The following is a 12,844-nucleotide window of genomic DNA, read 5'->3' as shown; positions in this document are numbered from 1 at the left end:
TCCTGCTCGTTATGTTCATTTACTGGATCTGTTGACAAGCTTCTTTGAATCGGTCTTACATAAATTTTTGCTTGATTTCCCAAAAAAGTCTTCAAAGTCCTTGCATTCCATTCACAGTCAACTAAAGCTCGAACCCTCGGCAAGTCTGTAACTGAGGAAATCCTAAACATATATTTTTATTCTCAGATTTTTCATCTATGGCATCTGAAGATATTTTTTCCATTACCTCAGATTCAGTGTCATTGAGTGAAAGGCAGATTTTTTTCGGTCCCAGACCTGCCTTGAAGTTTATTTCCTTTTGCAACGCAGTTGGAATAGTATTTGTATCTTTGTCTGGTAAACATACAACTGTAACAGTCCAATTTCTATTAACTTTTCCACGCGTCTTTTTATTGGATGTGAATATCTTGTTCGTATTTCTTGACCTTTTACCTTTGCCTTTACCACCCATAAAAAGGACCTCCCTTTGAGACTTTATTAAATCAGCTAAATCAGTAGATTTTTCCCTCTGACTTTCCCTTACTTTCTCTTCAAGTCGAATCCTATCACCTAAGGCATTTACGCTTAATCGAATAACCTGCTCTTCGCTTAAACTCAAGTAATTGGTTACTTCAATTTTCTCCGTTTCAAAGTTCGGGATTAAGTTACCTAGCTTTAATTCTTGCAATATTCCATTCATCGTGTTTGTTGATAAACTTGATTGCGCCATTTTGTTGTAAATACGTCTGGTTGAGGTCAAGTCGTACACAGTTCATCTCGTTCGCTTATAAATATACTTATTATGCTAGAAAAAAGAGGAACTAACAAAGGTGTATTAAGATAATTTTAATTACATAGATTATTTGTTTTACTTTCAAAATTTCGATATAATAGCTGTTAAACCCAGTCTTTAAAAATATGAGGAGTTCCGAGTGACCATCTTCACATAGAATTAAAAAAACCACCTTCACATGAAATAACCACAGCATAACATAAAAAACCACCTTCACATAAAATACCACCTTCACATGAAAAACCACCTTCACATGAAAAACCACCTTCACATGAAAAACCACCTTCACACGAAAAACCACCTTCACATGAAAAAACACCTTCACATGAAATAACCACAGCATAACATAATAAAGCACCATCTTCACATGAAATAACCACAGCATAACATAATAAAGCACCATCTTCACATGAAATAACCACAGCATAACATAAAAAAGCACCATCTTCACATGAAATAACCACAGCATAACATAAAAAAGCACCATCTTCATATGAAATAACCACAGCATAATATAAAAAAGCACCATCTTCTCATGAAATAACCACATAAGGCAGCTATGGCATTCCATAAAGCCATATAGCCATTAATTATGTTGTAAATATAGAACAAAGTGTCATATTATACTTGTATGCTGCAATTGTTATTGTCTTATTTCTTCTTTTAACATATTGGAAAAAAAATGAATTACTTTCATAATATGAATCAAAATTTCAAAGAGAATTAATATCAAAAACCCAAATTACTTAGGTCCAGAACATTAGAGCTACAATTACATCAGAGACTTCTATTGAATAGATTGCAGGAAGCAAAATTCGAGGTTTCTAATTACTTACTTTACTTAGTCCCCTTCGTGCTTTGAGCACATAAGGCCTGAGGTTTCTAATTTTATTACATAAAATTTACCATAATACATAAATTGTACTTGATATCTAAAGAGAAGTTTAAAATAGAGGTAATATATTACATAATGTAATTGAGGAGATATTTTTGAAGATCAGGTTTGCATAAACTGAATTACAGACCCTATTTTTATTATGATAAACTTTAAGAAGGTAAGCAGCTATAAACTTGGACTTACATGAAGTAATTTAAGGAATGAATTTAATAGCTACCCAAGTTATTCTGTATAATCTGGGTTAATTTGGGCAGTTTAGATCTCTATAAACCACAAAGTGGTTTATAAAAAAGCATAAACTGTACCAACATAAGTTACACCAGTATAACTTGGGTAGCTATTAAATTCATTCCTTATAATTTAATTTTCCATCAGTAGGTGTAGAAAGTAAGACAATTTCTTTTTCAAAAATGACTTCAAATTGTAAATTTTTTAAATGTAATGTCAAGCGGATTGATACGTTTTTGACGTAAGCCATTGTGACATAGGCAACACAGGTTATACGATATAAAATATTTTTTTTATTCTTTAAATGAATGACGCGTAACAGCCAAAAATTCAATTATTTTATCATAACAACACTGAAAGAATGAACAAAATCAAAACAGGATAAAAATTTTAAATATGCTGTGTGTAGATGTTCCTGTGAGTCATCTCAGACCTTTGATTTTTTTTTTATTTCAGGATGACACATCTGGTGACTACAGGAAGGTACTGCTTGCATTAGTCTCACAAGGGGGCTACTAAATTGGTCAGACTAATTACTAGAATTAGCAATAACCTAAATATCTTGTTATTCTGAGGACTTATTCTTAGTCGCCAGTGTTTGTGTTTCCTTGTCATTTTTAAATGTTTATGTGTTATTAGATTGATTAAATTAATCAATATATTACTTTCATTTTTTCATGTACTGGTAATGATTTATTGAGAACTGAACATAAAATTGTTTTGTTTCAGTCCTAGTTTTTTTTCCGTCAGAGTTGATTCTTTATAATTATCTCTCTGTAACTACATACATGTGTATTTATCAAACTTATGAATAATGTTTAAAAAAAATATTTCATTACATTTTTAATACTTATTGTACCCATTTTAACTCAGATGTATGTTGTCCATACATGGTTACTGATTATCAAGGCATGTCAACTTTTCTACTAAGATATAATACTGCATAGGTTGGAAAAATTGATTTGTGAATTAATTTTTCAGACAGTTTTCTTTTTAGACTTTTTAAATAAAGTACATATCATGAGAATCCCCATTATAGTTTTAAGACTGTAGGACTTTTGTAGAAAGTGGCTGGATGATTACTGTGGAATTTCTTGAGTAATTGATTTTCAAGTTGTGTTAAGTTTTATCTTATATATCATTCAATATTAGCTTTATTGTTGACTATAATTATATGAACTTAATATAAATCCCCTATAAAATTTCTCTGTGTATATAATTATATTTTTCAGCTTATTTTCCTATAGTAGTTTTAACCATTGGTTGTTACTTGTTATTTTTTATCTCTGGAAGAAAACTGAACTTTGTCCAGTAGGAAGATTTGATAGAACTTCCGTACAGTCCTTGGTCAAGGAAACTAAAATGCATAATAATAATGTCAAAGCTTGCTGAACATGCAGAAAGACATAACACGGACTTGAGATCAGTAGTAGGGATGATTATAAAGGGAATGTTTTACATTAAAGTTTATTGTTAGTGAACAAGGATTGTTTAGATAATTCAGGATGTTTATCATCTCTTCATTAAACCACTACAAAAGTGTCTTCAGATAAATAATATGTATAAGCATTGTTATTTATTAAGACAAAAGCTTTTTTTCTATTGTATTATATTCTAGATATATTTACATACTTGCCTATACATTTCTTTTTACATGTGTTCTATTAAAATAGTCATATTAATGGACTTTGTTGTCAGTACTGTATTTAATTTTGGTGAGTTTTACTCAGAGAGTAAGGGAGGACAAAGGTGTCTTATTTTGAAGAACAACATAAGGAACAAATAGATACCTCTGAACTTCAAAAAGAAAAGGAAAAGAAAAAAGGAAAGAAAAACAGAAAACAAAAAGAATAGAAACAAGAGGCCCATGGGCCATAATGCTCATCTGAGTCACACAGGCCCTGTTTTTAGCTCTACTGATCAGATCTGTCCATCTGTAAACAATTTTTCAAAACACTACTACTCCTACAGTTTTGGTCTAATTTTAGTGTAACTTGGCACACAAGTAGACCACCTGAGGTACATGATCCTCTATCATTTTTTTTTCATTTTGATGAATGGTGTTGCCATGGTTACTAAAAATAGAAATTTGTTTAAAATTCTTTTAAAATGTTATTCCTGCAGTTTAATCTGACTGCAATAAATCTTGCCACAAAAAGAGACTAAACCAGTGAGTATTATTCATATTTCTGTGATGCATAGTTAAGTCCAAGTGTTATTTTTCTACAAACCAGTAGAGTTACAGCCTCATCAGAGACTTCTGGTTCTTGGGAAGATTCTTAAATTTTTTCCCCACTATATTCATAATATTACTTGCAAATTCATATGACTAATTGTGCCTTGTTGGTTCTTGAGAATAAAACATGAAACAATTAACTTCTTTACTCTTATGCAAAATGTTTATCCCCCTCCCCCCTTTGAGAAACTTCATTCAGATCTCTTGAACTGAACTTCCTGAGAATAATATGAGCAAACATATGCCTGCTATTCATGAAATGAAGATTTTAATTTTTTCCTAAATATTTATATGTAAAATTTAGATCCCCTATTATGCCCCCTACTGTATTCCCATAAAAAACAAAGATCCCTCATTGGGGCCCCTTCTTATCCCCGGGGCTATGATTTAATACATACTTTAATTTGATGTAGCACAATCTGAGGCCCATTTCTGCGAAAATTGATCAATAAGTGATTGCTTCATTACATTCAACAACAACTTTTTTCATTCTCCAGATTTTAACCAAATTTTTGTAGAATCCTTTCCACACTGTTGTGCATTTAACTATGTATAAAATTATACAAAATATGAGATAATTTTGTCTGTACATTTCAGCAATCTTACCCAAACTTTAATTCACATTTTTATATTTACACACAACAGATACGTTGTGTCTACCAAGTTCACCATGAGGCATACCGGTAATCATTCGGTGTAGATGAATTAAGATGAAGTACAGCCTTGTACAGGTTTACAAGATTTGAGCTGGGATTTCTCAATAATGTTCGAATTCTCTAAACAAACCATAACCTTTGGTAGATTTAGAGGGGCACGCTACTAAAAATTTCCAAAATTACGTTACATGTGTACACATATAGAGGGAAAAAAATGTCAAGATATTAACATCCGTTGAAAAATGACAGAAATATATAAAACACAAACATTTGGCAAAAGCAGCATTACATGGATTTTACTTTCAAGCAATCAAAATCACCGGAGAAATGATTTCTTTAATCATCTACAGTACTCTAGTATTTCATGCACTTTCTCTTCCGTTGCTGATGAAGGCAATTTGAAGAATTTCTTGGGAAAAAAGGTGACAACATCAGTAGTAAAATGTTTTAAGAATTTTTGGCATAAAATACTCCGAGATAGTCCGTTTTAGGAAAACAAGTTCATATTGCATGTTTTGCCTTAAGATCTGCCATCTGTTTTTTTTCCCGTCGAATTGTGCAGCTTATTGTAAACATGTTTATCAGAAAGCGGTTAAGTTTGAATGTATCAAAACATATTTCACACCTATTTTTCTATACCTAATTATCAAATGTGTGCAAAACGGGAACACACCCCTTTTATAGTTCTCAATATATAGGGTATGACAAACTGACAGAGGCCGGGTAAAGTGATCCCTAAGTGTCACTCTGCTCTGCAGGTGACACAAAAAACTAGAGTATCCTTTTTCTTTGAGACTAACACGCTACCCACTACGCTACGCAACTCCTGACAAAGCATGGTATTTAGGTATGGCCCCTTGACTAAATGGACTCAACTATCTCTTGGCAATATACGAATGCTGTGTCATAAAAGTATATTTTAATTAGTTTGTCTTTGGTCCATGTTTTTTGTTCACCAAAAATGTATATTTTTACGCAAACTTTAGGATAAACTTTCAGAAAATGGAACAAAGACCCACTCATATGGAAAAATTGCGTTATAATATGAGAAATGATTCTTTTTGCGTGTGTGTATGCAGTTTCAATCTTTGTGATTTTTTTTGCAAATTGAGGAGATTTAATATAAAGTAAACTTAATTAAACTTTATTATAATTGAGATTTAAATGTTCACCTTTCTATTTGTCGCACTATAGGCATTTCGCTCGGCCTGTTCGCCCATCCTCTTTTACAGTTTTATGAAATTATAGATCCAAAAAATAATTGATATGACTGTGTTATTTTCCTAATTTTCGTCATTTGCACGGTAAAGTCATTCTAACTCAGATATAGTTTTTTTTTTCCTTTTTTCCTAATATTTCCTAAAAGTATTTGCAAATCTATTGATTACTACAAAATGAGAAGACATGCATTGTGTCAAAAGGTGTTATGACACACGATGAAGAGGGGGGGGGGGGGCATGATGAAAGAGGGTGTGTGTGATATGATGAAATGATATACAGGGGGTAACCTAAGTTTGAGATATATAAGATTGACTAGAAGGAAATTCTCTGATGAGGAATTTTGCTTAATTTGATTATTGTGTTTGTGCTTGTAGAAAGGGTGTAAATATACCGATGATGGCTAATTGTAAGGTTAAATTTTACTTTACAATTACTAAACCCAGGAGCTTTGCCCCTGAGCCCCCATCAGGTTTTGCCCTGGACCCACTGGGAGTCTTAGGCGGCCCCAGACCCCCTGCCCCTGAAAAAAAATCATGCCCCCAATCCAAATTCCCTGATAACAAATTTATTAAACATATCAAGTTGACAAATCAATAGATAAATTCGGTGCTTTGGATGCACATATTTGGTTGGTCTTTGCACAACGTTAACATTTTTTAGCTCACCTGAGCTGAAAGCTCAAGTGAGCTTTTCTGATCACTCATTGTCCGTTGTCCGTCCGTCCATCTGTAAACTTTTCGCATTTTCAACGTCTTCTCAAAAACCACTGGGCCAATTTTAACCAAAATTTGTACAAAGCATTCTTGAGTAAAGGGGAGTTTAAATTGTTAAAATGAAGGGACAAACCCCCTTACAAGGGGAGATAATCAAGAAAAGACAAAAGCAGGGTGGGACCATTAAAATCTTCTTCCCAAGAACCACTTGGCCAGAAAAGCTGAAACTTATGTAGAAGTATCTTGGGGAAGTGTGGATTCTAAATTATAAAAATCATGACCCCCGGGGGTAGGGCGGGGCCACAATAGGGAATCCAAGATTTACATTGAAATATTTAGAAAAAAACTTTTAAAATCTTCTTCTCAAGAACCACTGGGCCAGAAAAGCTGAAACTTATATGGAAGCATCTTGGGGGTAGTGTAGATTCTAAATTGTTAAAATCATGACCCCCGGGATAGGGCGGGGCCGCAATAGGGAATCCAAGTTTTACATTGAAATACATTAGGAAAAATCTTTTAAAATCTTCTCAAGAACCAATGGGCTAGAAATGCTGAAACTTATGTATCCTTGGGTAGTGTAGTTTTTAAATTGTTCAAATCATGACCCTGAGGTTCGGGTGGGGCCACAAAAGGTATTACAAGAGGGCAAAGTCTGGTGAAAACCGCAGGGCCAAAGATACTCAGGTGAGCGTTGTGGCCCATGGGCCTCTTGTTTTCTGGTACTATAAAAAGAACAGCTAGTTTCAATATCACCGGGTTAAAAGGTTTGTGAAAGTCAGTCACTATATATAGGGTCTCAATAGCTTTACTTTAGTAATTAAAGATCGAGCTGGCACGATACGCCAAAGACCCTGGGTTGGAGTCCCGATTGAGACTTAATTTTTCACCACTTGTCACATCAATTTCTTTATTAGTGTACGAGAATGCATTGTTCGATGATTGTCTATCTTTGCCAGAAATGATAACCTTGATTTATTAACATTTACAAGTAATTTATGTTCTGAATTCGTTTCACTCAAACGAACATAAATCATTTACCATATAAAACAACGCATTATTTATAGGATAGGAGGCGAAGCGCTCAGATTTATTCACACATAATGATACATAAACACTCTGCTTTCTCTGAATCTCAACTTAAAACTCGTCATGCCCGATCATTATCAATCCTCATGTACCCTCATGAACTTCCATCCATATACATTCATCAAACTATAAAAACAAATTGTAAACATCAATACATTAAACAAATCAATTAATACAAATTTTAAATTGTAATAATGAGTGGATGGGGATAACGCCAAAACTTGGAAATGGTTTGGAATCTGGGCCTGTTTACACAATACTCGCCCTTAAATAACATCTCTACTCATGCGTACTTGTTACTATATAAATAGCCAATCATTGTAAAAATCAATCACCCATACCTAAACAAACCCGCTTACTTTCCCATGTGTACAAATAATGCTTAGCACCCATGATAAATACATGTCCATTCTCCACAATATTTTTGAATCAACATTGAAACGTGTAACGTAGTAACGTAGAAAAGACCTATCTCTACTGAATATCCAACATTTGGTCAAACAAAGCATCATCAACCTTCAGTCCATTTGGGAACGTCGATGTTTAAACAACGTTGAACTTTAATTGATAAACGTTTTTCAACTACTTTCAAAATTATGTTGCGTGCCTGATGGGAAACAACCGTTAAAACTACTTCAGTTAATGTCGCAACATAATGTATAGGCAGACTAGATAACTTCACATCATCATAGCAAACCTTCAAAATACAATACAGTGAGCCGCATTGAAAGAAATATCAGCTACTTAATTTTTGTTATTCTTTCCTAGTAAAAGTTCGGACTGTCTTCATTAAGCTTCAAGGAAAAAAATCTGTTAAGATTTTAAGCTGGGTAGACGTGCAGAAAAAAAATCGTCAAAACTCGCTGCAAAACAGACCTGCATGTACATGTACTAAATACCTGTACATGCATAAGGCTCTGGCTAACGGAAGAGGCATTGTAGCAGTAATGTATACTTATAAATGTAGCGGTAATGTATACTTGTAAATGTAGCGGTAATGTATACTATTTTGTAGCGGTGATGAGCATGTAGAGGTAATAACAATTTTGAAAATGTAGCGGTAAGGTAATGAACCCAATGTCGCACCATAATCATGATAATGACCAGAAAAATATAAGGCACTAACTATAACATTGAAAGAAACATCTATACTTAATTCTTGTTATTCCATCCTTGTAAAAGATTGAGATTCAGAAAAAAAAATCATTGGAAACAATGAAGGTAAAAGGTGAAGGTCGCCATTTTGCATAAATTAGTTAATTTTTTAAATTAGTTAATTTTAAATTAGTTACTTCACAGATAATTATGAAATATGATAAATAATAAACATACAAATATATGCATATAATTAGTGCATGTATATGGTGTAAAAAAATAATATTGATATCTACAATTTTACAATTCAATAGTCAAGGTCATTCTAGATTTGATGCCATTTGGCTCTCAGGTAGGAATGGCGAAATAATTTTAATTGTCACGTGTGTTTGAACAAAAGGTTCAAGAATGACCTGATGAAGGGAATTCCTTTTTGATCAGTGTATCTTTAGTTGGGGAGTGGATTTAACGTATTTGCTATAATTCACGACATCTTTTGCATAGTCAAACTCATACTGAGTAATACAAACCCTAAAGAAAATTGTTTGCAAATTTATTGATAAACAGGTAAAAATATTTTTGCGTATAAATAAATTATAAATTCATCAGTGTGTGACGTTTGTATATTTAAGCTTAGTATTAGCGTCACTGAATGTATACAATGTACATTTTAATTTCACATTTCCATGCACAATTATGAAATTTGATGCTATTACACTGACTCAGGTGCCTTTTTTTGTTTTCATTGGCATAAAATAAAATGTTTCGAAATAGGAAGATAAAACTTTAGAGCAGACCTGTGCAATGCTCGCTAGGTATGAGGAAATCGCGTGTATTCTCAATCGATAAGCTGGATTAAATCTCCCATGTGTATTAGCGGAAGAAGAGGAGTCGCCGGTAGTTATAAGCCGTCATAGTGAGAAGTACTCACACTAGTACCTAAACAGTCAGAAGAAGATGGAGGTAAGTCATTCAGACGTTACTGTACTTTACTGTACATTCCTGAAGTACATGATCCATCGTTACTAACACATATATCTGTATATAAGTAAAGCATGTTTACATGTCATATGTTGTTTTTTAAATTCCATTATTTTCACACAGGGAACAGTGAAGCCAGCCGCCAACTTTAACGCGGAAAATGACGCCAATGCACTCCGAAAGGCCATGAAAGGACTTGGTAAGTAGCTTTATCTTAAGAACAATTCATATGAAGGGATCTCTTGATAAATAACAAATAAACATTGAGTATGTCTAATATTAGCCATGCAAAATATTTACTTAGTATACGCCCCAGTGTTCAAGGTTAACTACAGAGAGAGAGGGAAAAAAAGTGTGTGTATATAAATGAGAACATGCGACAGATGAATATACGAAGTGAATTAATTAAATGCCCGACACGCCTGTCAGATAAGACAGATCTTTTTTTCTATTTTTAAACGTGTTTCTAAGATAAACTTTGTTTTCAAATTCGAGGAAATTTGCTGTCTTATCGTAAAGAATCCTCAAAATCCAGTTAAGATTGACCATTTAACCCCCATACTACACCATGGTTTTATTTTGAAGGGACGGACGAGAAGAGCATTATTGATATATTGACGACTCGTAGTAATGCACAAAGACAGGAAATCAAGGCCATGTTTAAAACCATGTTCGGCAAGGTACACATACTGACACTTAATATAGGCAACAAAATATTTAGCTGTTTACTGTATCAAATCACTCCGATGTATTCATTTATTAAAGGTAGCTGAACTTATTACTACTAACTTTCTCTGCTTATGCATTTCATTCAGCCAAAAAAATCATAGTATTATTTTCAATCATTTATAAAATATATCAAAAATTATGCGATTTCAAAACACTTTTAGCGGAGAAAAGAGCAATCACTCTGTCTTTTATATGCTATCTGTACATCGATTTTGTTAACTATAATTGTTACCTTATCAAGAAGAATATTAGATAGAATCATTCTGCACCCGTGGAACTATGATCGTTAAAATTATTTCTAAGCGGAAGCATAAAAAATCTTAGTATTGTTAAAAATCCAACTAGTGTATTGTTGTCTTCTAAATAGAAAGCACTTGTATGTGCGTATCACTAAGTTACAGACGCGGATCCAGGATTTTTTTTTTCGAGGAGGGAAGGTAAACTTTTACAGATTTCAGACTCGGAAATTTTTGACAAGCTACATGGAAAAAAAAAACACCAAATCACTTGCACGTGCAAGAAGACAGTTTTCTAACTGTAATTTCTTCCAATACGTGACAATCAGACAATCATATAACAATTTTCAAAGGAGTCCAAGCAAGCTTCCTAAGGGGGTCAAAGTTTTTTTGTTTTGTTTTGTTTTTTGTATGTTTTTTTAACAAAGAATTTAAATAACTGAAAATCCTGGGGAAGGGGAACGCCCCCCGTCCTACCCCCTCTAGATCCGCTTGAGTACCATGCTACTAGATATTATTTTAAGAAACTAGTAATTTTGTGAAGCTTGGTTTCGATTTATAGCTTTACAAAATTAAATGTAATGCACTAGAAAGGGGTCAACTCCAAATTTTACGTAATTTGATATTTTTTTTTCTCAGAAAAAAGATGTTTATATAAAGCTGTAGTGTGGAAATTCTGAAACCTTATTACACATCTAGAGGACACTCCTAGTCATATTCCAAATTATGAATGGAGTACTGCGAAAAATGTCAGAGGAGTTCAGGGAACTAGGTTTTTTAACGTTCCAAGAAAAGGCCTTAGCAGAAGAAAATAAGGAATGCAAATGTTACCTAAAATTCGTCCTCATCTAACAAGTATTGGCATATTCAATAGTTCATTGTCACAAACATGTTATTTAGTAATATTATACTTTCATGTAAATTAGTGAATCTGATTCGTCGAGAAACGTTTGCTAAAAAACACTATTACCCTCTGAATGATGAAACCACGCCCTCTAGCATAGCAACAGTCAACATTGCTTGACGACGGGTGATATTCCAAAAATATTGACTGCGCAGAATTTATGCGCGCACGGTTCAGTGTTACATGTATCTGTATAAAACATTCAGTATAATATAATAAATGAAGCATGTAGTTGAGGTAACATTGAAAATTTTCACCTCTCGAAAACCATTGTCAACCTCGACTACGCCTCGGTTGAAATTGGTTTTCTCGGGGTGAAAATTTTCAATGTTACCCTCAACTACATATAGTATTTATATAATATTGGCCAAAAACTTCCTACAAACATCCCCCTGTTTAAAACTTTTTTGTTTTGATTCAGGATCTTGTGAAGGAGCTGAAGAGCGAGTTGAGCGGAAAATTTGAAGACGTCATAGTGGGTCTGATGATGACGCCAGTGGAGTATGACGCGTCAGAGCTCAAAAGAGCCATGAAGGTTCTTCTTGTCATCCGAGTTTTCTTTATTTTGAAATCTTATTGTCGATAATATGCGAAAGACGTTAAATATATGTAACAGTTTACCTGCAAAATCTCCTTATCTGTAACAAACCTTATCTCGATCTTGCTATTGTATTAGTATAGTTTATATTAGAGTACCTTGATGTAGCTTGAAGTGATGACTTGTGTTAGAGAGTAAATAAGGATGATTCATCAAAAGTTGCAAATTGAAAAAAAAAATCTTGTAGAGATTTATCGTCATTAAATTTGTGTTTGGGAATATAGGTAAGAAGAGATAAGACTTTTCCTTCAGTCTTTTATCATTTTTAAAACTCTTGATACGTTCTCTTTCCACAGGGCGTGGGGACTGATGAGGATGCGATGATTGAAATCCTGGCCAGTCGGAATAACGCCCAGATCAGAGCTATTAATGAAACCTACAAAAAATGTAATACTATCTGTTTCTACTCATACTTGGATCAATGTAGATTTTGGTTCAACCTTTATTTTTCAATGCATTTTTCACTCATAAATCTTTTTGAAATAAGAAGG

General features: G+C 33.4%; 2 protein-coding genes across 2 annotated transcripts in view; one reads left to right on the top strand and one right to left on the bottom strand.

The window, feature by feature from the left end:
- LOC133199523 (ubiquitin-conjugating enzyme E2 D2B-like) overlaps nt 1–12,844 on the bottom strand; it is a 236,971-nt gene that overhangs the window by 829 nt on the left and 223,298 nt on the right. The gene's annotated exons all lie outside the window — the stretch shown is intronic.
- The window catches only part of LOC133199681 (annexin A7-like), a 37,003-nt gene that overhangs the window by 20,052 nt on the left and 4,107 nt on the right, over nt 1–12,844 (top strand). Inside the window, exons 14-20 of the mRNA XM_061335555.1 lie at nt 2,355–2,409; nt 9,220–9,257; nt 9,842–9,868; nt 10,010–10,085; nt 10,472–10,566; nt 12,177–12,290; nt 12,650–12,740. Of these exons, the coding sequence (XP_061191539.1) occupies nt 2,355–2,409; nt 9,220–9,257; nt 9,842–9,868; nt 10,010–10,085; nt 10,472–10,566; nt 12,177–12,290; nt 12,650–12,740 (496 nt within the window). The remainder of the gene's footprint in view (nt 1–2,354; nt 2,410–9,219; nt 9,258–9,841; nt 9,869–10,009; nt 10,086–10,471; nt 10,567–12,176; nt 12,291–12,649; nt 12,741–12,844) is intronic.

The sequence above is a fragment of the Saccostrea echinata genome, unplaced genomic scaffold (assembly GCF_033153115.1).
Source record: "Saccostrea echinata isolate AGI-Se365-2 ecotype Australia unplaced genomic scaffold, CSIRO_AGI_Sech_v1 ptg000034l, whole genome shotgun sequence".
NCBI lineage: Eukaryota > Metazoa > Mollusca > Bivalvia > Ostreida > Ostreidae > Saccostrea > Saccostrea echinata.
The sequence above is the reverse complement of the archived record's forward strand: the minus strand, read 5'-3'. Positions and strand labels throughout refer to the sequence as shown.